General features: G+C 50.2%; 1 protein-coding gene across 2 annotated transcripts; it reads left to right on the plus strand.

The window, feature by feature from the left end:
* The first annotated feature begins 15,035 nt into the window (after positions 1-15,035).
* SIX2 (SIX homeobox 2) lies at positions 15,036-18,554 on the plus strand. Of its 2 annotated transcripts, none has more exons than XM_086460570.1 (2): positions 15,036-15,596; positions 18,246-18,554. In XM_086460570.1, the coding sequence occupies exons 1-2, from the start codon at positions 15,036-15,038 to the stop codon at positions 18,552-18,554; spliced, it is 870 nt and encodes a 289-aa protein (XP_086316696.1). The 2 variants fall into 2 exon arrangements, with proteins under 2 accessions (XP_086316696.1, XP_086316697.1); XM_086460571.1 differs by having other exon boundaries at positions 15,036-15,595; positions 18,251-18,554.
* The last annotated feature ends 6,145 nt before the right edge of the window (positions 18,555-24,699 follow it).

Here is a 24,699-nt window from a genome sequence, read left to right on the forward strand (position 1 = left end):
ACCACATTTAATGAAACAAAACACAAGTGAGTCAGTCTTTAAATCTTTCACCAGATAATTTCTCTCTCATAATGTGCTCTTTCTATCCACTAATTTGACAGTGTGTTCTTTTAAATGTAGGTATCTGATCGATGTCGCTGGGTAAGTTCATCTGGCTGATGAAACAAAACAGCAATATCTAACGACAACGTCTGGCACAGGTACAAACACAATCAGTCTCTCCCATTTATCTTGAGATTGCATGCAAAGTACTCTGAAATAGAAACACACTACATCTCTTCTATTTTTTGATGTTGAAAGATTTAAAAAGCATAATCCACATTAAGCTTCTACATTTCACCAGCCAAAACTGACTGAAAACTGTGTACTTTTAGAAGGTAACTGCACTATTTGTTGTTGCTACTAACTCTGTGCAACTGTGTGGGGTTTGGCTTTTTTTTTTTTAACTCTTCCTTATGGAATTCCTGAAAGTGTCTTGCCAAATCTTATGTAATGTTTAATTCATATAACTTTCCTTTTCTCCTGTTTCTTAAGTGAAGCCATTAAGTTAAAACTTGAGATAGAATCTCATGCATCCATCTTGAATGCTGAAAAATATACCACAAAACAGAGATCTGAGCAAAGCTAAAACTGCATTTGAGAAATGTTTGGGTTACTCTTAACGTTTCTAAATCAGGCAAGTGTTTCTAGTATTTACAACTGGATCTATGTTCTGTTTTTAGAGACCACTTAGCAGTTAATGATACATGGTTTAGGTATTTAGTCAGTCGCAAACAGTTATGTATTTATAGCTTTCAAATTTGTTCCCATTGGTTCTACCAAATGGATAAAACCAGCAGTGATTTCTGTGCCTGGAAGAGTCCTCCTGGGCAAGGTTTTGAACTGTCTTCTTGCAAAAAGCACCTTCAGAATACAGAATATGCATCCATATCTTTACCTGGTTACTCTATTTTCAACACAAAGACTTCTAGTAGTTACCAAGGCAGGTCATTTAATCTCAAATCCCTACTATCCATCAAGCCACATCATCTACGTCTAGTCTGTCCGCTGTGGTCCCTTTTCCTACTGCCCAGCTAAGAAGAAAATATTCTGGTGAACTTCATGTACCTTTAGAATCAGTTGAGAGTGGAGGAGAGGTAAACACATCCATACGTTTGTTATTAGGTTTACATCAGCAGAGGATCAGATGCTGTTAAGGAGTGTCTAACTTACACTGAGCAGAGTTTTTTCTTGCTCTGGTTCATCAGAGAGAACAAGATCTCAGTCCCATGTAAATGCGCTAAGGAATGTAGAAACACTCAGTTAGACACATGTTCCACTTTCTTCTTGCGCTGAATGACCCTTGTCAAGAACTTCTTTAGAAACCTCATACAGCAATCTGTCATTCACAGAAAGGAGCACATCGAGTGTAAAATGCCATTACTGGCATTTATCAAAAGCAGCTTCCATAACCTGCTACACTGTAAAAATGTTCCCATTTTAGCGTGCCAATGGAGCTTCAGCACTGATACCTTCAACAAATAGGAAGCACATGTCATATTAAGCTTGTTTCCTCTCAAGTCTGAAGTTCAGTTTTAGAGGATACCTATGAAGAGAAAATCCAGGCACCAACTGCCCAGGTTAAAGAGGCAAGGCCTTTTATTGTGTGACTGAAGTGGGGAGTCACGTAAAGCAAATGGACTTGGCAGGTTTCCCTTGCTCCTTTTTGTTTCTGAGGTTGAACAGCAGTCAGAAGATACCCAGAAAGTAATGTGATCCATCAATGACCATCTGTCCATGAAAAATACACAGTATTGAAGTGAGGCATGGAAAGGGGGATTTCATGGGCAAGGTTGTTCAGCCTTTCTCAAATGAGACATCAGTTCGGGTAACCATGTTGGGTCTCTGAATTGGAGACAGATAAGGAGAGTACTAACAGCACACTGAGCGGACACATCGTTAGAATGAAATCACTCTGCCCTTGAACTCCAGAGTTTAGAACTGGACTTGATCTCCTGTAGTTTTGCTTGGTTTTGACCCTAGTGTCTCAATTCAGACTAATCTATATTTTGACATGTCCAAAAGGGTGAATCTTCTTAATACAATGTTAATATCTAAGTTTCTGCCCATTTCTTCAAGGAGCTCAAACACAAACACAAAGGAATGGAGAAAATCTGTTCCCACAAGCTCTTATGGGGTTTGGTGGTGGTTCTCCCATTTGTTGGGGCATATTCTTTCTACAGAAAAAAAGGGATTCGCCTTTCTGTTGCAGGTGAATATGAATGCTTGGTATTTTGCATTTGGGAAGAGATCACTCCTCTCCCCTATATATGCTGATGTAGATTTTAACTAATGGAAAGCTACTCACCATCTCTACTAAGCAAACACTAGATTAATGTAATGTATGGCAGTGGGGGGCATTAAGAGAAGTGCAAAAACCGCCTAGGTTGTACACATACTCCTGTGAAAATGGATATTGCAACATGTATTATTTCCTGCTGACTTTCCTGCTTCTTCACCGGCTTTCTTCACTCAAGATGGTTTTACACTAATTGTGTAAAATCACCTGAGTCGTCACTGAGGGTATTATAGAATATCTAATTAATACTTACTCACCTTTCTACCAAATTTTTCCACAAACTGGGTGTCAATGAAAGAATTTAACTTACACATTGATAAAGAGCATATTGTGTGTACTGGTTCCAAATGCTCGGTAGTTCCAACACAACAGTGTGCTTGTCAACTCTGCTGCATGTTTCATCATTTGTCAAAGAAATAGATCTGATGCAGCAATATTCAAAACTCTTTGTTTCAGCAAAATTCACCTTGATTTAATGAGAAGATGCAAAGAAGGTTCAGGCCATATTTATAAATAGATTAAGTCTCTCTGTGTGTGTGTGCACGTGTGTATATCTGTGCACATGTGTTTGCACACATGTGTGCATGCATACATATATGTAATGTGTGCACAGGTACAACACGCACAGGTACAACACACACAGGCACACCGAGAAAAATCTTTCCTTTTTTCCCCTGTCTGAGAAGTTATTGGCTTAAATGAAAGTTTACTAAGGAATGAAAGCTTCAACTGCTCCAAGTACTTACCCTGGATTTCGCCTCTGAGTTTTTGTCTGACTTTGACCTCCTGTGGCTCCCTAATTTTAAAATAGTCTTTCCTAATTTACTGAGGATATAAGGTGTATCAAGCTGAATAAGACACAAGTCTCCTCAGAAGTAGGTATTTTCTCATTTTAAAAAAGAAATCTCTAATCTGTGTTTGCACTCTTTCCTGTCTCTGTTATAAATCTTAGTTGTCAATCTAAATGGTCAAATCCAGTACTGCTGCATTTTTAGCACAGCAAATATTAGACAGTGTTATTCAAACAGCTCCACCCAACATGTAAACTTACTATTCATTATTATTGCTAAATTACATGGGTTTATTGTAATGTTTATCATTAAAAGATAGGATTACTCAAGTGCTAACTTCTAATGCAAGTTTGAAGGACAAGGGTTGGCCCTTGGAAGTGAAGTCATGATGTTCATTTGGTTTGTGATACATGAAAAAGGAAGGTTCTGCTGATTATTACAGAAATCTACATTCTCCCTTTTGTACACTAATGAAGAGTTTTCAGAAGGAAATATTGAGAGTCCTGTACCTAATATAGATTTCATAAATCTATACATTCTTGGCACACTGGTTAGACATATTTAAGTTATGTGTGCCTAATCTGTATTTTTACAGGATTTCTCTATCCAAGAGTTCTGCTAGCTATAGATTACTTCCACACAGAAACACACACATCTGGGTGTTAGCATCTGTGCAAGATTTGACTGGTTGCATATTTGCCTGTGAATTTTCAGATGTGGGCAAAAACAATACTAGTTCTTGAGGACTGTATAAGGAAATAGTTCAAGTCTTGACATGACATCATATTATTCAGCAGCAGATTATCAGCCTGCATCACCACACAGTACAAGTAACTAGTTGTTTATTTAACATATGGCAGAAAAAGTGCCTACTTCATCAAACTCTGCATATAATGATCATTTAAACTTTGCTGCTTCTATAATGCCTTGGAAAAGTTCCCTTTATGCTCAAAATGATTGAGCAAGGATCACATTATGGGTCTCCGGAGATCAAATAAGACTTCTCAAAAGAAGAATAATGTACATCTGCTTTAGTGTTGAAGGTTACATGATATCAACCATATCTCAACACCTTTGGCATCTTGAAAGACTAGCCCAAAGGAAATGTACACCAGGAACAAGATCTTGCATTTCTTTGGTGCTTTTAGAGTACTCAAAGAGACATAACCAGAAAGACAAATGTTCATCTTCTTATTCCCAAGGAATAGCAACAGTTTTAAAGAGTCATAATTAATAATAGCATGACTTGACTTCCTAAAATGCCTGCCTGACACTGAAGACAAAAGTTTTTTACATTGTGCAGGAACAGTTGGTCCTTGCAAAAATATTAATCCCATAATGCTGCCAAGACCTGTGCCATCCTAGATGGTCTGCTACTCTGTGTGCCAGATGCCTGGCTGGATGATGCCTGAGGGAAGTTCATCAACACCATTGAAAGATTTCAAACTTTGACTTTCATAAGCCTCCTTCTACTTCTTATTTCATGACAAAAACCTCTTTTTCTCCTACTCTTGCAACTTCTTCAGAACCCCAGTCCAGAGCTCACGGACCTGTTGGGATTCTCTCCATTCTGTGTGCTCAGGTTATTTCCCCTGAGCAGCTACACAGCTAGAGTAAGGGGCTAGCAAGTCTTTCCTTCTCTCTGGGCACATGTTACAAGGCTAAATAGATTGCATAATTAGTGATGGTAAATACAAAGCATCTTTGACAGGACAGGGTCTACAGATGTTCTCAAAATTCTGTCAGAGGTGCATGACTCATCAACATAAAGGTTTTTATCATGTGAGGTCGAAACACTCAGCTAAATTAGTCACTGAAGTCAGGCAAAATATGAGCCCTCTAATTACTTGAATGTAGTCGTTGTGCTTTAGATTTATATTGCACACTTCTACCTCACAGTTGGCCGTGGCTTATTTATCCAACAGGGATTTTCTGAACCTTCTTCAACTGAAGGAAAAAAAATTCAGCTATTGCCCTTGAAAATGAGTGTGTGAAAATAAAAATAGCTCCTGGCTCCTTACTCCCTCTCTGTGGCCTCAGGCCACAGGGGATTTTGAGGCAACCACAGGCACCCTCTGTCTCCTTGAACCCTCCCTAGCTGAAACCCTCCCCCACAATGTAACATCCTCATGCATTCTGCAGCTCTGGAGAAAAGAGATGTCTTCTCGACAAACTTTGTACTCTTCCATTCCTCCAGGAGTCTCTCACCTAGCTGAAGACTTCATCTAAGACCAGAGATCACTGCAGTCACCCTGGGCTAGTCTCCAGCAATCCCAGGGTCATTTGTGATATCTACAGCCTCCTCTGGGACGTTCCTGGGACCATGTTGGGTTCTTTTGGTTTGCAGTATTTGTTCATTCTTTTTGCCCTGATCTTTTAAACTAATGGCCTCATCTCTGTTCTCTGTATTCAAATGCCTCAAAGAACAGTTTGATGGATTAAGAGAACCATCTTCAGGCACACCCTCTCCTCGCTGAATTCATACCACTCACTCACCCCTGCCAGCCACAAGTCTGGCATCCAGTTTGGCACTGTATACTTTTCCTTCCCTTATGTATATTAAACATGCTCATTACACTACAGCTTCCACATAACTCATGTAACTCACCCAATTATACCTCCTTACTTTCTGCTCTTCTTGGAAGCTGAAGCTCACTTCTTTATCATGACTGCAAGGCCCAGTTCCCAGTCTTCTTCAGTACACACCAAATGCTGCTGTCAACCTGCTTCCACTTGAAAATAAACATGAACACATCACCCTCACCCACAAATGTATTTGTTTCAGAACCTTGTTTAGAGAAAAAAGAAAAAAAAATGCTTTCCTGTAAAATTCTTCCTGGGTTTTGTCCAGTTTATCTCATGTCTATTGCTTTCTCCCACCACCTCTCTTACGTGACTAAAGTGAAGACGACCTCCTAATTAAGGAACTGTTATACCGATGTGGCTATCCTACTCTTTAAGAAAGAGTTTAAATTTAAAGAAATGGCGATCTGTTTTTCCATGAAGTAAAATTAAACAAGGGTTAATTAAAACAGCTAGACATATATAAATACATGTAAATATATACGTACGTATACATTTAACGAGTAATTTCCTGATTGTTTTCTGGCTGTAGAAGGTAGCAGATACAGAAAAATTGAGAGCAGTTACACAAGAATCCCATGCATTGCAGCTTACTGTCACTCAGTGAAATATTCAACCCTATGCCTATTGTCTGGGCTTCCTCTGCGATTTATGGGGAGAATGAAACAACTGAAAATTATTTAAGCACTGATTAAACTCTGATAGAAGGAAAAAGTAATGAGTCTCAAGAATGTGGGAAGTCCCATCTTGCAAAGATGTTTGAACTATGTCCCTATTGTTGAGTAAAACAGGGCTGAGAACCCTTCTCTGGCCCTGAGGGGCATTTGCCACTAGGTTTTTGGGTCCCAAGTGGTGCCTCTGTGGTTCAAAAATAAAATTATTTCCTGTGGGGGTTTAGTTCTGGGTATCTGAGCGGATATATACAAGGCATAATATATATATTATAAGGGATGCACTGTAAATTGTTCAGGTGATATTTTCATAGCATGAAGACAAAGGAGAGTGTGGACTGAGAGCATGGAAGGGTTCCTGGGACTGCAAAAACTTCTGGGAGAGTGTTGGAGGACTGGAATAGTGCAGGATGGAGGGAGCCAACCAGGTGCCAACTAGTGCAGGCTGCACCTTGGCAGAGATCTCTGGTGTGCGTAGCACCCCCAAGCACTGTCTTAGAGAGATCCCAGCCCAGCTGTGCCTGGGAGCATGCTAGTAGCCAAACGGCTTGCCTGAGCTCGTGCCCCCTCCTTGCAGTACGCAGCAGCAGTGTTTGCTGCCATTAGCATCTACTTTTAGTGGAGATGATGTGCCTTTACGCACCTTACCCTGCACACACAACTAGGCTGTTGGAGGAAATAGGATGTGGGTATGGTACCCCAGTAACAGATTGTTTCTTAACCAGTAAGGTATGGAGCCCTAGTCTTGTTTGCTGAAGTGGCTTAACTGACTGAAGCCAATTAATTGTTCACCAGACTGGCCTTTTCTGCATCTTAATTAAGCAACAAAGTCAACCTTAGTCTAGGCATAAAGTCTTTCCTTATAAGGTGGATAAAAGCGATGGCAAAATTAAAAAAAAAAAAAAAAAAACAAAAAAAAAGATGGAATGAAATGGGATACAGGTCTGTTTAAATTACATGGGTTCTTTTCTGGGAAGTAAAAGGTCCATGATGTATTTTAAATGATTGAAGAACCCATGAAATAAAGAAAAGACATCAAAAGACAGAGACAGAATTAACCCAGGAAAAAGGATGTCGAAACTATCCACGGAAGAAAATACAGAACATTGTCAGAAGCTCATAACTAGCAAATTTTCCACCAGAATGTCGGTCAGCTTTAAAGAGTTGTTAAATTGTCTACATTGTTTAGCTTTCCCCAAAGCTTTTCCTGTAGTTTTGATTTGTATACAAAGGTTCTGAGAACTGCAAGACACAACAAGCAAACTAAATTGCATTTCCTAGTTTCTGCAAATAAGACTATTTACTTATTTATTACAAAAGTTATTGGGAGTTAAAACAAACAACACATTCCAAAATGTTATGAAGTTTCCCTTACAACTAATAATTGTTTTGATTTTAATTTATACTTTTTAATTTGTTTTTGTTTATTCCCAACAGCAAATTATAGCAATTACTTAAAAGGAGAAAAATCCCAAACCAGAACAGATTCCAGTTAAATCAGTCAGTGCTGTTTGACACTAATACCTCTGTGTGTATTACTTGCTAACACTACATTACATTTTAGCTCGCCTCAGTCTGGCAGAATTTAAACGGTGGATGTGTTTATGGGCATACTGCACTCCATAGACCATGGAAGAACTTACACAAGCTCTTTCTATAGTGAAGGGGAAAAAAAAATCTACGTATCCATAAATAGTCCTCGCTCCCTGCTTCTTGACAAGGATATCTGTGCCTAGGGCCCACCGTGAAATTGGGAGCTCTGGTTGTTTTAGGGACTGCGCTTCCTTCTCTTGCCATGGGATGGATAGAGAAAAGGGTGGGACCTCGCCAAAACCCTCTTGTACCATTTTGCCCCAGGAAGGGGACACCAGCTCTGCTCACTTGAGGGTAGGGAAGGGTAGGACGTTGCTATTACTAAGAAGACAAAGGTTTTCTTGTCACGGTGAGGACCCACGTGAACCACCTTTGACAGTCCTGGGGGCGACTTTACCAGGCTGAATCTATCGGGGAACCTAAAGGATACGAAGGGCGAAGCCCTGTTTCCCCTCAGCAGCGATCGGAGCTGAGTATTAGAGCCCTCTAGTGAGATTTCGCGGCGCGGATCTCCCCCTCCGGCCCCGCGGGAGGGCTCGGCTGCGGGAGCCGCTTTCCTTCCTCGAGGGGGACGCGAAATCCCCGCTGGCGCTGCGGAGGCGGCCGAGGTTTGCTCCCACGGCCCCGCGGGGTCTCCGCGGGGGTCTCCGCGCTGCGGGGAGAGCAGCGCTCACCTGCGCCACCGCCACCCGGGCGGAGACACCCCCGCGGAGGTGCCTGTGCTCGGCCCCCACCCCCGCGGCGGGGATCGCGTACCCACGGAGCGGCAAGGCTACGGCCGAGCCCCCGAAGCTGCCAGCTGGCTGGGGAGGGAGGGCAGGAGGGAAGGGAGGGCAGTCTGATCCTAAAAACAGCCCCCGTCAAATCCCCGTGAGCCAGGGATGGAGATGGTAACAAAAATGCCTTGCATCGGTAGGAGCAGTGAACAATCTGCGCGCTTTCCTCATCATCTTGGAATAATCAGCGGAATTAACTGAGGTCGAGGAAACAGGCTCTTGGGTTAGTTGTGGGAGGCTGTGAGAATAGGGGGCAGCCATTAAAAGAAACCTGATCGCTATTCATCAACTCGGAAAAGGGGAAAGGAGGAGGGAACGAAAAAAAAAACCGACCTTCGTGTCTTGAGCTTATACCAACCTGGTGTATCTCTGATCAAGAAGATCCCTGGAAACAAGAGGTTTACAAATATTGTCAACTTGATGCTTGTAGTGTGATTTAAGTTGTCAACCCCGCAGAAGCCCACCAGAAGTTTAGATTCAATGCCCTGCATTGCTGGCTAGTTGTTGCCAATCCCCTAAGGCAGAAAGCTCCCTCTCTCTCCTTATTTTAACCATATGTGCCTTTTGTTGTTGTTGTTGTCTTGTCTGTAAGCTGTACGCTGTCTGCTGAGAGAGTCTCCTTGTGCCGCGGAGCATCTGAGGCGGTCCTCGCAGCCCGCAGCGGTGCTGGGGCCGGGTGGGCACCGGCCTGGGCCCCCCTCGCTTTCCCTCGGGCCGCCCCCCCAGACGGCTGTCCCCTCCGCGGGACCTCATCCTGGCTGCGGGCCGTGGAGGGAGGACACCCCAAACAAATAGCGACGGTGGGGGGTAACGGCTGGGAGGGTGCTGATGGCAGGAGTTAGTGAAGACTCTCAGCCCCGCGCCCGAGATTGAGAAGGGATAATACCAAGGTAATCAGGACCGGCCGCATTAGCCGGTTGGGGGGCTATCGGGTTTCGTGGGGAGCGCGGGAGGTTACAGCGCCTTGAGCTGGGGACACAGTGCCGCCCCCGGAGTCCCATTTCACCCTGGTGGTGGCGGGGGGGGGGGGGGGGGGTGCGGAAAGGTTCACCGAGGCCAGCTCAGTCACGTCGCATCAGGCCCCAATCTCCTAATTAATACATCTCTTTCGAAAATGTGATTCGAGCATCTCGGGTCCAGCCTGCCGGGAAGGGTTGCGGGTCGGAGGAGACCGGCGGAGCTGCCGGAGCGGGGAGCGGGGCCGCCCCCCGGGGCAGAAGCTCTGCTCCCGCCGGCGCCCCGGCTCGGCCCCCCCGGCCGCCAGCACCCCGCTCCCCCAGCCCCCAGCCCAACAGCGTTCTCTTTCAAGCGGAGTTTGTTAGCATAATCGAGTTACCCGCCACATATCTGAAATCCTTGGCCGGTCCCCTTGAGGAACAGCGCATTGCGCGCAGCAACAGCTTCGAATTATTCCTTTCGCCCCAAATCACGGAACAGCAAGCTATTGTTGTTTGTCTTAATTTGGTTACGCGCAATGATCCTCCGTCGTATTTTCTTTTTCAGTCAGAGCAGGGTCTTAGTGCCGTCTGTGATGGGATAGACCCGGGCTTTAAACAAAACGCAAAAATAAATAAAAGCGTGAATAAATAACGGGAGGGCGGGGGGAACAACAAACTGCCTCCGTGCATCCCGGGCGAGATTTGACCGCCTGAAGGGGCCGGGGCGTGCCAGGGAGAAACGTGTGCACCTGGGGTGCCCCGGGAAACTCGCTGAGGCCCCCCGGGTTCAGGGGTGGAGGGCAGGTAGGCCCGGGATCCTGGCAAAGGTCGATCTGATTCATTAAAAAAAAAAAAAAAAAAAAAAAAAAAAAAAAAAAAAAAAAAAAAGCTAGCGGGAGTAGCAGGTTATTTGCGGCAGGCTTTTCGGCCACGTTAAAGTCCACCGATTTTAAGGCGAAAACATATTATACCCCCGCCAAAAGGAAAGGAAAAAAAAAAAATAAAAAGGAAAGAAAGAAACGAAAACGGAGTTGTTTGTCATTTGCTTGCTCTCCCTGCTGTCCTTGCGACGGTAGTGGACATCTGCTGGGAAGATGTGTTTCTCTGCCGTGTGAAGGTTGCGGGGTTTATCGTTTGTCCGCTACTCCGGCCGGTAAAGGCGCCCCTCGGAGAGCCGCCGCCCTGCCCAAGCGGGTGAAGGGAGGTGGGCAACCATCCCTCTGCCTCCCGCTGCTCCGGCGGAGGGTTTGTCCCGAGCCCAGTGACCGGCGTTCGCCCCTCTGTGAAATGGGTAAGAGGGGTGGCAGAGGCAGCGGCCGCAGGGGCTTGCGGGAAGATGCGGGGCAGGAGTTTGGGGGAATTGGTTCCTGTCTTTAATGGTGTCTCTAACAGGAACGGTGCGGGCCTGCAGCCTCCCACACGAGCTGCTGTCTACAAGGAGAGACACAGCCGAGAAGGAGATTTTCAGATAACTCCAGCGCTACCTTGGCACTCATTCGTGGACACGGATCAGTGACGGGCAATGAAAAGCTCCTGGGAAGCGACACGACGGCACCCGCCCCATTCTTCAGACGGTCTGTGCCCCGGTTAATAAAAGGAGCGTTACGATAAAAATGTCTTTTTATTTCACTCATATTTCACAATGATCGTGTTGACACTGACGGTCTCACATGCTGCTTCGTGCGCGGCAATGACTGCGCGGAGGGGTGAGGCGCGTCCCAAGTGGGCCCTCGGCAAATTCACCCCCGGGGCCGGGATGAACACCCGAGCTTCTCCGCCGGGCGGCAATGGGGCCGGGCACAAGTTTCGGGCAGTTCAGATAAAACCTTTCGCCGCGGCTGGGCGGAGAAAGCCGGCAGCGGCCAGGCAAAATGTTCCCGTCGGACTGGGGGCAAGTGTTAGCAGGGGATTGGCGCCTCTTGCTCTGAAATATAATTGCAGCGAATGGGCTCTTTCGCAAAATGCCAAAAAAAAAAAAAAAAACCAAAAAAAAAACCACACCAACCACCCAAAACCTCCTCGCCCGATCGCCTGACTCCCTCGCAAATCGCTACAACTCGTCTCGCCCCGTGCCGTGGTTTTGCAGCCAGTATCTGCTCTCTCTTCTGGCATGTACAGGAATATTTTATTTTTCTTTCCCGGAAAGTTAAAAGCAGTTATACAGAATATGGATCCAGATGTCACTAATTTGCTATCGCTCTGGGACGCAAGCTGATATAGGGTGCTCGGGAAGGGTCTAGCCCTGCCTCTACCCAGCGCTCTGGGAAGTGAACTGGCGTTACATGCAAGCTGCAGCCCGGCTAAGGCAGCCTAAAGTGAAAGCGCCTACGGAGGGGCTGGCGTGTAGATTCTGTACTCACATTTTAGGGTGTTAAGAAGACACTTTCCCAGATCTAAGTCCGTGCAACAGGTTTTGACATCTCCTTTCCGGCTAGGGCGAACAGCTGCTCCCCTTGATATTCAACTGTTGTGGTTATGAGATGGAAGGAGAAGCAGCTCCTTCATCAGGTACATCCCTAATAAACGTAGGGCGACCGAGCGCGGCAGCGGGGAGGCGGGGGCGGCAGCTCCGACCTCGCTAGCGCTTTTCTCCATCGCCACCGTCCCCACCGCGGGAGGGAGCGGAACGGCGCTATATTCTCCTTCGCGAAAGGCACACGGTGTGTGTGCGCAGAGGTCGGGGGTGGGAGAGGGGATTTGTGCTTCTCTTGCCGTTTCTGCTCCGAGTAACGCTTGCGGTGGATCGGTCCCACCGTCCCGTGACCGCCCGCTACAGCTGCAGCGGCTGCGAACTCTCCAGCCGCTTAGATTGAGGTAGGAAGGGCTGAAATCAGTATGCTTTCGTTCACAAACAAGCACAATTTGAAACCTGCAGAAGTCAGCCGGCACTGAGGCACTGAGCGGCCGAGGGCTTATTTTGTAAAGGGCGGCAGGGAGAATCATACAAGGCGGCTTTACGGACCCGTCATCAACATCCCCGAATTTGTTTTAAACGAATTTGAGCTGTTTCGCTCTTGTCCTGCAAAGCAGGACTCTATTTTGCGCCCCCGCGGGATCCAGGGCGGAAGCCTCCCGCTTGCCACTGCTTCTTTATGGCAGCACAGGGGAGAAGCGCGAACAGGTAGGGGACACGCAGCTCCCGAAGCGGAGCGCACTCCAGAAAATCCGGACACACGCAACGGACACGCACAGGCGCCCGGGCGTGCTGGGAGCCGGACGCTGGGAGCTAGACGCGGGTTGATCCGCTGCCCCCACCCTCCTCCTCCTCCTCAGGTCTCCCTCCCCCCGCCGCATTTCGCCTGGCCACAGCCCTGGCGCGGCTCCTCGCCGGGAGCCGACGAAGCCGCCGGCAGCCGCCGGGCTGCGCGCCGCCGCCCCGGCCTCTCCTTCCCCCCGGGACGGCCGCTGCGTCCACCCGGGCCGGCACGGAAGCTCCGTCCATCGGCCGCGGAGGGTCAGGTTGCGGGGCGGGGAACCGCAACTTGGTCTCCTGTGGCTTCGCTAAAATCCCTGACGCGCCGGGGCAGCTAAAAAGGTATCGCGGCAGGAACCCACAATTGCAGAGACCTCTCCTGTCAGGGGTGCGAACGGCATAGAAAAAGCTTGTGGGACTAATTATTATTTCTCCGCAAAAAGGGGAATATTAAAGGAAACCGCCCTGAGTTTGGGGCCAGGAGGCTCCTCCTGAGTGCCTTCACCTGGGCGAGCCCGGTGCCCGCAGCCGCTCCGGCGGTCCCGCCCGCCCGCGCAGCCCCTGAGCCGCTCCCTCGGAGACACCGCGTAGCGCTGCGCTCGCTCGTCTCACCCGCTCATCCTTCCAGTTTGCACAATCTCTCTCCCTCGCCTTTCACTTTGTGTAGACCGAAAGGGACGGGAAAGGGTACGGGTCCCTGCCCCGCACAGTCAGTAAATTTACAACACGGTGTGTAATGGGCACGCGTGGGTGATAAGGGTCTGCTTAATCACGCGAAGTGTCTCTGACTTTTACACGTGTTCCTCTCCTGGATGAAACACCTCGACACGCTCCTGGTAATCAAGTAGAAATAAATGCCCGGAGTCCAGTGATCACAAATGCCAGAGCCCTGCGCACCGGAGCGTGGTGGGCACGGCCGGCGGTTCATGCGGAGGCAATCCTTCCCCGGTCCTGTATCATCATGCCTCCTCCTAGCTCCCGGGCAGGTATGATCAGCGTGTAACGGGATCCCAGGTCACGAACAGGGTCTCCATTGTACATGAGAGGCCCCTTCCCTATAAAACTCTCCGACAGTTGTTACTGGGCGCTGGGGAGGGGCGTTAAGCTAACGCATTTAGAAAGAAACTTTCTGCAAGGGCCGAAGATGGGTTTTTCTCCCCACCGCAGCCGCGGGTGCCGTGGTCGGCAGAGCCCGCGGTGCGGAGCGGCGGGGCCGGGATGGGGTTGCGGGCTCCAGAGCGGGGCTGCGGGGCCGGAATTAGGGCAGCGGCTCCGTCCCGCCGCGCCGCAGCGCCCTGCGGCGAGAGGCAGGGGCCCGGGCTCCGCGCTCCCCCTCTCCCCCGACGGGCGCCTACAGCGTCAATCACGGCGGAAATTTCTCCCTCGCTAGCTAATATCTCAGCTCGCAGGGCCGCCTCTGAGTGGATCTGAGCAATCTGTCAACCCAGCCGGGGAGCCACCTCAAAACAGATCGGGTTACCCCTGATTGACAGCGTCACCATGGCAAATAATTTGACTAAAACTATTGTCTTCTCCTGGCAGTCCCCGGGTCAGATAACCGGACCAATCACAGCGCGGATAATCACTTTTCATGCCAGCTTAGAATAATATTATTAAAAAAAAAAAGGGGAGAGAGAGAGAGAGAAAGAAAGGGGGGAAAAACTGCGAGAGGGAGAGGAGCGAGAGAGCAGGGCTTTACCACTATATTATGTGGGATCTTGCGGCGGCGGGGGGTGGGGGGGAAGCAGGGAGATCCCAAACCGGCGGCCGAGGGGGGTGGGGGTGGGAGAGCCGCGGCCGCTGCGAGCGCTGCAGATAGGAGACAAAAGAGGCACGAAGTTACTCTCGCAACTTGGACTTACAAAAAGGAGGCGGCCGGGGGAAAAAGCCGCCCGCGCTCGGGCTCCCGAGACTTTTTTTCTTCGCTCTTCGCTTTTTTTTTTTTTTTTTTTTCTTTTCCCCCGGCTCCCGCGGCCGCTCCGGGGCCGGGCGCCGCCGATGGCCGCTGCCCCTCGCGCCCGGCCGTGACGCCCGACCGGGCCCCGCCGGGCGCCGCCGCCCCGGGGCCGGCCCCGCATGCCGGGCGCTGCCCGCCGCCCCGCGCCGCTCCTCTCTATGCGGCCGTAGGGTGCGCGGCGGGGCAGGGCTCACCATGTCGATGCTCCCGACTTTTGGCTTCACCCAAGAGCAAGTGGCCTGCGTCTGCGAGGTGCTCCAGCAAGGCGGCAACATCGAGCGGCTGGGGCGGTTCCTCTGGTCCCTTCCCGCCTGCGAGCACCTCCACAAGAACGAGAGCGTCCTGAAGGCCAAGGCGGTGGTGGCCTTCCACCGGGGCAACTTCCGCGAGCTCTACAAGATCCTGGAGAGCCACCAGTTCTCGGCGCACAACCACCCCAAGCTGCAGCAGCTCTGGCTGAAGGCGCACTACATCGAGGCGGAGAAGCTGCGGGGGCGACCCCTAGGGGCGGTGGGCAAGTACCGGGTGCGCCGCAAGTTCCCCCTGCCCCGCTCCATCTGGGACGGCGAGGAGACCAGCTACTGCTTCAAGGAGAAGAGCCGCAGCGTCCTCCGCGAGTGGTACGCCCACAACCCCTACCCGTCCCCCCGCGAGAAGCGGGAGCTGGCCGAGGCCACCGGCCTCACCACCACCCAGGTCAGCAACTGGTTCAAGAACCGCCGGCAGCGGGACCGCGCCGCCGAGGCCAAGGAAAGGTACGGCTCCCCCAGCGCCCCCGGCGCCCGCCGCCCCCCCGGCCCTGCCGCTCTCGCCCCCCGCCTCCTCCTCGGCCCCAGCCCCTGCTGCGGGGAGGCCGGCGGGACGGCGCGCCCGGGAGGGGCGGGGGGCGCACAGAGAAGCAGAGGCGAGCGCGGTGGGCGCTGTCTGTCCGCCCAAAGTAGCCCCAAAGGGAGAGGCTGTCGGGACCCCTTCCCCGCCGAGACCCCGCTCCCCGCACAGCCGGCGCGGCGGCGGCCCCGCGGCGGCCCCTTCTGCCGGGGGCGCTTCCCACGGCCGGCGGTGGCTCCGTTAAGCAGCGCGGCCGCCTCCTCCCCGCCGCAACCCGGCGCAGAGCCCAACGGGCCGACGGGGCCGGAGGTGCCGGTGCGGGGCCGCGGCCCGGCGGGAGAAGCCGGCGGCGGCGGGGCCCGAGGGCGAGGGCTCCGCTCCCCGCACAGTTCGGAGCGTGTCCTTGAGGGTTACCCCGGTGAAGAGAGAGGGAAAGCCGGGAGGGTCTGAACGCTGTAAACGGTGGTTTGCAAAAGATGCCTCGAGGGTCGGCTCCGGGCGCGAAGCGGGAGACTGAGACAGGGACTGACCGGAGCAACATCTTACCTCGCTCCTTAAATCGCAGGTCGCCTTCATTTGCCCAGCAGGGTGCTCATGAATGCATGCTAACAGTTGTGTATTCATATACCGAGAGTGGTTCCGAAACTGTTGTTTTCTCGTTAAAAGGAGTGAAGGGACCATTAATTGTCGGGTAGAGGTTAATGCCTGCATCCTTGGATATTCGGGATGACCTTTCCGTCAACAGTCAGCCTTAGGAAGACGATTTGAAGAAGCAAAAAGTGTCCTGTAACTGCACAGTGGCTCCTCACTAGCTCGCTAAATTGCACGGTCCATACGGAGTTGATCGTAGGGCCTGCGCGGTTAATCAACGGATTAGAAATCTCCCGTAGATCCGTCCCTCCGAGGAAATTCCTTTTTTTTTTTTCGTTTCTGCCTAATGTGTTTTGGAAACGGCCAGCGCTGCGACAGCGCAGCTGTGCAGCCCGGCAGGTTCGGGCTCCACATAGATTTGCTCCACACGTTTCCCGAAAGGGTGCTAGAGCTTTATTTTCCTTCAAATTCCCGCAAGTGTCGGTTTTACGAGATGTTAGAGAACCTTTTTATTGCTGATAGCAGGGACTCACCTTCAGATATCCAAAGCAAATGGAGGTTACACTTATTCCATTCCCTTTTTTCTTTTTTTTTTTTTTTTTTTTGTTTTTGTTTTTGTTTTTGTTTTTGTTTTTGTTCCCGAGGAATCAAATTTTAAAGGTCTCCAGAGACAAGTAAGATTTTTGACATTGAAAAATACAGTCAACCTAATATTACACTCCAGGCGTTGGAAAACAGACCGTTCATGGGATTGCCGTTCACTCAAGCAAACTTGTTCAAACAGAACTTTCTTGTCTATTTTTACTTTTTTGGCACAAAATGTCTCCAGCCACATCCTGCAGCTCTTACTGAGGAAAAACTGTCAGCGCAATGGCTTCGCTTCTCTCGACCAAATCCTGCAGGATAGGGCCCCTTTGCCAGATAATGTGTTTCAAAGCTTCCGCAGAAGCTTTTAAATAGACTTGCAATGCCTTCAGTAACTCAGGCAGGGATGTGTCTGAAGTATTTCTGCGAGGGCTATGTCCAAAATCCGCATTAGCTTTAACGGGACGGCCGCCCCCACCTCATCTTGCCCCTCTCATTTCGAAAAAAAAAAAAAAAAACAACAAAAAAAAACAAACCATAAAATTATGTGTATATGTATATATCTGCAAGGGCTGGGCCAGCCTCCAGCGATTTCTCGGTATTTAGCCGGTGATGAATTTTGAAATGATGTCCTGCCTTTCCGAGCCGGCTGCCCGTGTCGGCAGCCGCAGCGGCGGTGCCGGCTCCCCCCGCGGCGGAACCGGGCGAGGGGCCACCCGGGCTGCGCCCTCCGCCGCCCGGCCCGGGGAGGGACGGCGGGATGGCAGCGGGCGTGCGGAGCGTTTCCCGAGAGGGCCGCGGGAATAAGCGAGTTAACTCTGTTGCCTTGCCTTATCTTCCATATTGGGCTATGTTTTGAGCTTCAAGCTCAGGGCGAGGGGGGAAAAAACCGCCCAGTTACTGAAGGAAAACACTCTCCCGCCTGATGCGGGCTTGGGAGGCTGAGCTGCCGCGCAGAGCCCCCCTGCCCACGGCTCGCCGTGCTTCGGCCTTCCCCGGAGAAATTGCGGGCAAACTTCTCTTCAGCTCTGGGAGTAGTTTTAAAGCTTAAAAGTTTTGGTTTGGGTTGGGGTTTTTTAAATGTCTTCCTCCCTTCCCTTCCTTCCCCCTTCCTCCCCACACTGTGCAAACGCTTCGGATGCAGAAAATGACGTTTTGGCAAAGTGACACTTTCCGCCGGGCTAGCGGGAGACTCTGTTTACAAGATCGGCGGACCTTAGACCTTTGTGCCAGATGAAGAGGCCGTGGAGGTTTGCAGTCTTTGCAAACCTACGGTTTCTGCATTCCCCTCCGCTCGGCGGCCCCGGGAGCCAGCTCCCCGCCGCCCGCCGCCCCCGCTCCCGCGGTGCGCGCCCCGGAGCGGCGGCCACACGGTGATTTCCCTCCCTCTTTTGTGTTTCCTATAGGGAAAACAACGAGAATTCCAACTCCAACAGCCACAACCCGCTCTCGGCGTCAATGAACGGGAATAAGACAGTTTTGGGGAGCTCAGAGGACGAGAAGACGCCGTCAGGGACCCCGGATCACACCTCCTCCAGCCCCGCTTTGCTGCTCAGCTCCAACCCCGGGCTGCAGCCCCTGCACGGCCTGGGCCACCCCCAGGGCCCCAGCGCCATCCCCGTGCCCAGCGCCGACCCCATGCACCACCACAGCTTGCAGGACTCCATCCTCAACCCCATGTCCTCCAACCTGGTCGATCTGGGCTCTTAAAACCGTGTACACGCTCCTCCTTCGCACCAGCCCTCCTTTACTCTATTTTTTTCCTTTTTTTTTTTTTTTTTTTTTTTTTTTGCTTCCTTAATCTTACCAGAGACTATGAAAGCGATGACAAACTCCTTAGTGGATGTGTTGTGCCCTTTGGCAGCAGGCTGGCTGCTGGTTTGGAAGGTATCGGACCCGGCTGTGGGCAGTGATGTTGTGAAAAGCCTTAAGGATTCCTTAAAGGTGGTCTCAGGCGTGTAAGGACTGTTGGACAAGAGCTGTGATTTTCACGGCAGGCTGTAAGGCGATTCGGTGTGGCAGCTCTTTCCAGCCTTAACTTCACGAATCTCTCGGTGGTGTCATTCGATCGCGCCGGTCTGTGTGGGAAAGAGGCATATTGTAATATTTCTTTTTTTTTTTTTTTTTTCGGGGGGTGGGGAGGAAAGGGGAGCACAAGGCCGCTGTTTCCATGCCTGTTTGGAAGTTACACATCGCTCCCGTAATTCTATTGTAGTTATGTATCCGTGGCAGGTGTACGATGTACAATTTCAACTAAGAATACAAAAGTTGTAGTCAAGTTATAGCAGCAACACGCGCTCTAGGCAAACTCTGTAACCTTCTTGTAGCTGATGCTATGCAGAGACGGCCTCTTCGGCCTCGTCCATGTGGTGCTTTCGCCATTTGCTGGGTGGGAAAGGAAGCGATGGCCCGGCTCCGTCCCCAGAGGAAGGCAGGGGGAGATTCTCCCCTCAGTGTGCAACCAGGGCAGGAGTGGGCTTTAGAAAAAAGAGGAATTGCTGCTCAAGTTTAGACCTAAACGACAGTATCAACCGCAAGTCACTCACCGTAGTTTTGTTTCTTGTTTATATTATGTGAATACATTCTTTGGAAAATATTTCTGCTTTTATTTTATAATAAAATTTAGAAATCTAACTCAGCGTGCGGTTGCTTCACTCGCCCGAGGGGTGTTTTCGGGCTCAGCCCTGAGCGGAGCAGACCGGGCGGCCGGGGGAGGCGGCAGACACACGGGCGATGTCGGGGTCCCCGGGGCTCCCCTCCTGCCTCCGCGGAGGCTAGTGGCTCTCGTCCCCCACCCGCCCCGGGCCGCCACACGGCACCCGCTCACCCCTGCCCCCATTTTGGCGGGGGGTGCCCCGCGGAGCAACGCCCGGGCACGTCGGGAGCCGCTCCGGCCCGGGGAAGAGGCGTGCGCCGGGGGGAGCTGGCGGCGCCCCGCGGGAGCGGGGAGGCAAGAGTGCGGGAAGGACTCGCCCGAAGAGGAGCAGGGAGGTCGCCCACCTACTTCCCCGAGGGCACGGCCGGGCGGCCTGCGGGCTTTTCCGCCCCGGTGTCCACTGGCCCCTGCAGAAAGCCGCCCGCCTCGCCCCAGGGACGGGAGCGCAAACCGAGCGTGGCCAGACCCTGCTCCGGGGTCCGGCACGGCTGGACTGCAAACGCCTTTCCAGCGCCTCTGGGAGTGATGACCGGAATGGGAATTCTCTAGTCCTCTCCTCTCTCTCTTTCTTTCTTTCTTTCTTTCTGACTTCCTGACTTTATGACTTTCTTTCTCTTTCTTTCTGACTTTCTTTCTCTCTCCTTTTTTTTTTTCTTCCCATTCCTGTAAGCACAGGGTGGCAAAAGAGACAGGCGAGTCGCTTGCAAGTTTGCTTCATTAAAAGATGAGAGCTCAGGGTGATTTCATTACAGTTTGCACCCTCGCTACCAACTCTTTGCTAGAAGCCGAATGTGATAAATCATCCGTTTAAAATGTTCCTCAGAGTTTGCAAGAGATTTTATACCTTTTTTTTTTTTTTTTTTTTTTCCCTAAAATGAATTTCTTGTGAAAAACAAAAGGAGAACGCGATATGGCTTCAAGCGGGATAGAAATATGTATAGATCAGCAAAGATCGTGTCCAGGTTTCAGGGGCTGGCTAAAATTTCAATCAGCGGGAGTTTTGTGATGGCAATGTCCTAATTTGATATAATCTGGGGCTGGATTAGCGCCTCTGTGCGTTTGTGGGTGTCCGCTAAAAACACATTTGTCTGAGGCCCCGTTTGAAGTCTATAGAAGGGAAGGTATGGATGTCGGTAACGGGGGGATCAGCCTCGGGGAAAAAAGCTCTCTCTTGCTTGTGGTTATAAATCCACTGTTCTTGTTAGGCTGGGGTGCAGCGGGGTACAATGTTCTAGAGGAAGCAACGGGGTATGTTCATGTCTATGTTCCTCCTGTTCCTGCTCTTTGCGGTGATTTTTCAGCAGCAGAAATGATGTGGCTGTCGCCTCTGCTGTGGGAGCGTACCAGTGTGGTCCTGCGTGCATTAGGGTCTAAATAGCAGATCCTGTTATTTCCGTTGAGGGGCATCTAATAATTTTAGCTATGAATTTTAATCCTTTGAAAATAAACCTTTCGCAAGTAGAGGAACCACTGCTTCCTAGGGCTACAGAAGATCCCCGCTCCCTGTAAAATAACACATGCAGTGGTGCAATATTGCAAAGAATGAATTAATTGGCCAGTTAATTATTTTGTATTTTTAGAGACAGAAGTAAGTTCGGGAAGGAAAACAGAACGACTGGGTTAATAAAACATGGCCTCGAAACAGAAATAAAGCCTTAAGGCTTTGCCCGCTGGGGAAAAAAAAAAAAAAAAAAAAAAAAAAAAAAAAAGAATAAAGAATATAGAAAAAGCCAAGATGGGGAATATTTAAAGAGGCAGTATGAAAACAGGATGGGCTTTACATGGTTAATAAAAGGTCATGTTCCACAGAGGAGGCAGAATTCAATCGGGGAAAATAAATGAAGGGCTGACAGGGTGAGAAAGGCCCTTTGAAAGCAAGGGGCGATGAAAACTCCTGTAAATTGCAGCGAGGATCGCTTATATACGGAGAAAGGAAGAGAGGGTGAGTCGCTGAAGTCAATTAAAGACAGCTAGAAACAGAAATCATGCCGTAAGAAAAAAAAAAAAAAAAAAGATCTGCAGGCCAATCTAGCGTTAAGGGCTCACACAGCTTAAAGCCCAGATGATGGGACCTGTGTAATGTAACCTGAAAACCCGCACATGTTAAGACTCATTTTATCGGACCGTACTTGCCTTAGTAACGATGTTTAGTAAATTAGCCCAGATCCTCCCGATTTTCCACGCACAAAAAAACTTCCCGATAGGGGAATATGCCGAAACTGACGTGACTAATCCTTGGTTTTAAACAGATTAGTTATGATTCACTAGCATTACGCTACACGGGGCATACCTCATCTCAGGGTTGGATGTTTGCGGGGTACCCGCGCAGGTTTCGGGGCATAAATAGAAAGGCGGTCGGGACCCGGCAGGCTTTACTCATGAACCCCCTCCGGCTACCCCCAGACTGGGGCTGGGATGCGGTGGGCAGCCCCGCAGATGAGCCCCCATGGCTTGGGCACCTAGGGGAAAAAGCGTTCTCGCTGTCTGTCGTGTACAGACGCAGACGTACATATATATATACATATATATACATATATATATAAGTGGTATTTGGCTTCAGACTAAAACCTTATGAAATTACCTAATGAATGCAGCATTTACGGACCCCAGAACTGTAACTGGAGTAATTCCTTTAGATAGCAGGGCACTGAACATTCACGGTGTACTAGAACAGATTTGTTATGCTGAGAAGCCCTGTACTTTATTACATGAGTGTTAATTGTCCTGATGCTGTGCTGAAGAGGATTATGAGAGAAATTGCACATTTGAGACAGAAAACAATTTTGTCTGTCCTGCCAGGGCTCAGCTCATGACCCTGCCGGGCAAATACTGATGGATGCGAGAGCAGAGCATCCTGACAGGCTACTGAAGATGTGTCACGGTCCCTGAAGGGGAGCACGACACTTTACTGAGAACAGGGAGCATGTTTATTGGTATAAGAGCCTTTCCTATGAGTATGGGAGCGTATGTCGGAGCTTGCTATCCAGCTGGTTAAACGCCTTCCCTCTGCAGGCCCTTGCAGGAGCTTGGGGGTAAACAGGACCCTCTGGGAAACACAGTTGCATCTCATCTACCGAAGGCTGTGTTTTCCTTGGGATAATATAAGCAATTTTGCAGATATTCAACAGGATCTACACGACAGAAGTTGCCTGCTTGGCATATTTTTTGTGGGCTACCCCAGAGAAAGCTACGTTCTCTCTTCTCCTCACCACCCCTGGCTCAGCAGTTTGGGCCTAACTAAAGCCTCAATGTGTGTTTGAGGGGGGCAGCTCCAGCCGCGGAATGAAGAGCCTTGGAAGTGCCCCTGCTTGCCCAGCGATGTTTGTGTAAGGAGCTCGCCTCCTGTTACCAGACCCGGAAACAAAATCTATTGCCTTCTTTAGGAGAAACTGATGCGGCCCGGTATGAGCACGCTCTTGCCTTGAACAAACCCCTACTTGAGCATGACAAATAATGCATGGCGATGGCGATGAAAACACTGGCCACTGGCCCTTACTGCAGAGCTCTTTAACTTCCTCTGCTTAGTGAATCAAAACGCTGAGGCTCAGCCGGCCAAGAAAAACATACTGAAGGGAACTTTCAGTGTTTCAGCGCACAAGGAAAAGGTGAGGGGTTTGTCTGAAGGAGAGTAGCTCTGGGGTTTGGAAAAATACATACTGAAACTTAAGAGCTGAGCTGCGTGATCAGTTTCTGCCCATTTTCTGCGGGGAGTGGGGCTCGAAGCGTCTCCTCCCTGCGCCGGGAGGCGGCTCCTTGCTCAGGAAGAAGGTCCATCTCCTTCCCACTTAAATAAACCGGGGGTGGGGTGGGTGTTGTTTTGCTGTCGGTTAGGGTTTGGGTTGGTTTTAGTTTGTGTTTTTTTTTTTTTTTTTCCATGTTTGAGCGAGAAAGCTCGATCTCCAGCTCTAGATATCAAATTCGCCTTTATCCGAAGTCCCGGTGGGCCGCACAGACGTTCCCGCTCTGCGCCCCCGGGGCACCGGGAGGCGACGGCTGCGGAGCTGGTGGCTGGGCTTGCTGAGCGACAGAGCAATGAGGTACCCCTGCCTCCAGCCCGACCCGTGTCCTACAGGAGAAGAAAAAAAAAAGAAAGAGAAAAAAAAAAAAAAAAAAAAAAGACCCCTTTTTAAAAAAAAAAAAAAAAAAAAAACCAAAAAAAAACCAAACCAGACACAAGGAAACAAATTGGGACTTCACCGAGAGGGAAAGAGAGAGGTTTAGCGGTGGACAGACAGGTAAAGTGTTACATCGGGAAACACTGCTGCTCAGGAGAAGGGGGAGAGAGGAGAAATCACTTGGAAAGAGGAAAATCGCACATGTGCTTCTGATGACCCCATTAGATGCGAAGTCCTCCAGGAAATACATATTTGAAACAGCCAGGAAAAACAAACATGCCTTTTATAGACTTGCCTGTCCCGCCATGAAAAATGCAAACCTCGGTATGGTGTGTGTGTATCTAGGGGGTGGGGGGGAGGAAGGGGGAGTAGATTTTGTAAAGAACCCGATGAAAGCTACCTTCATCAGGAATGTTCATTTGCGCTGCCCTACTCTCCAAAAATAGGCTGCAGCGTGAAAACCGTGGCAGTAGTTAAAACTACCGCGTGTGAGACGGACATCTGAGTCTGAAAGGTGACTGTCAGGATCTCGTTTGTGTGTCAACACAGGCAAGACGGGCTGGCAACACTGAGGAAGAAAAAACCCGGGGGGTGAAAAGTTAGAAAGCGGGAACTTATGAAGCCTACAGTTTGCTGTCAAGTTGGGCTAAGTCTAGTGAATCAATATTGGAAAAGCGATTTCTAGTCGTGCAGGATTTGGGGTCTGGGCAGAGATACCCCCAAAGCCACCGTTCCAAAGCGCGGGTGTAGTTAGATGCAGTTGTGCTGGGGGTCGGGGGAGAGAGCAGAGACTTGACCCGAGAGCACTTTAGCACCATCGTTCCTCCTCTCCCCCCGCGACCTTCCTGCCCACGGAGCCGGAGACAGCGACCCCGCTGCCGGCAGCGCAGGCAAGATCCGAGCGGGTATTTGATCCCCCTCCCCGCTTCCCATCGCGGCCGGTGGGAGCCCCCGGCCTCCGCGGGGAAGGAGCATCTTCGGCGCCCACCTCGCAGCATCTGTTGTCCCTTCTGCGGGGCCCGGTTTTCGCCCGGTGCTTTGGGAACCCCGGCGGCAGGTGCCGCGGGCGGCTGGGCAGGGGGCT

This window comes from Leptosomus discolor, chromosome 2 (genome assembly GCF_034619465.1).
Source record: "Leptosomus discolor isolate bLepDis1 chromosome 2, bLepDis1.hap2, whole genome shotgun sequence".
Lineage (NCBI taxonomy): Eukaryota > Metazoa > Chordata > Aves > Leptosomiformes > Leptosomidae > Leptosomus > Leptosomus discolor.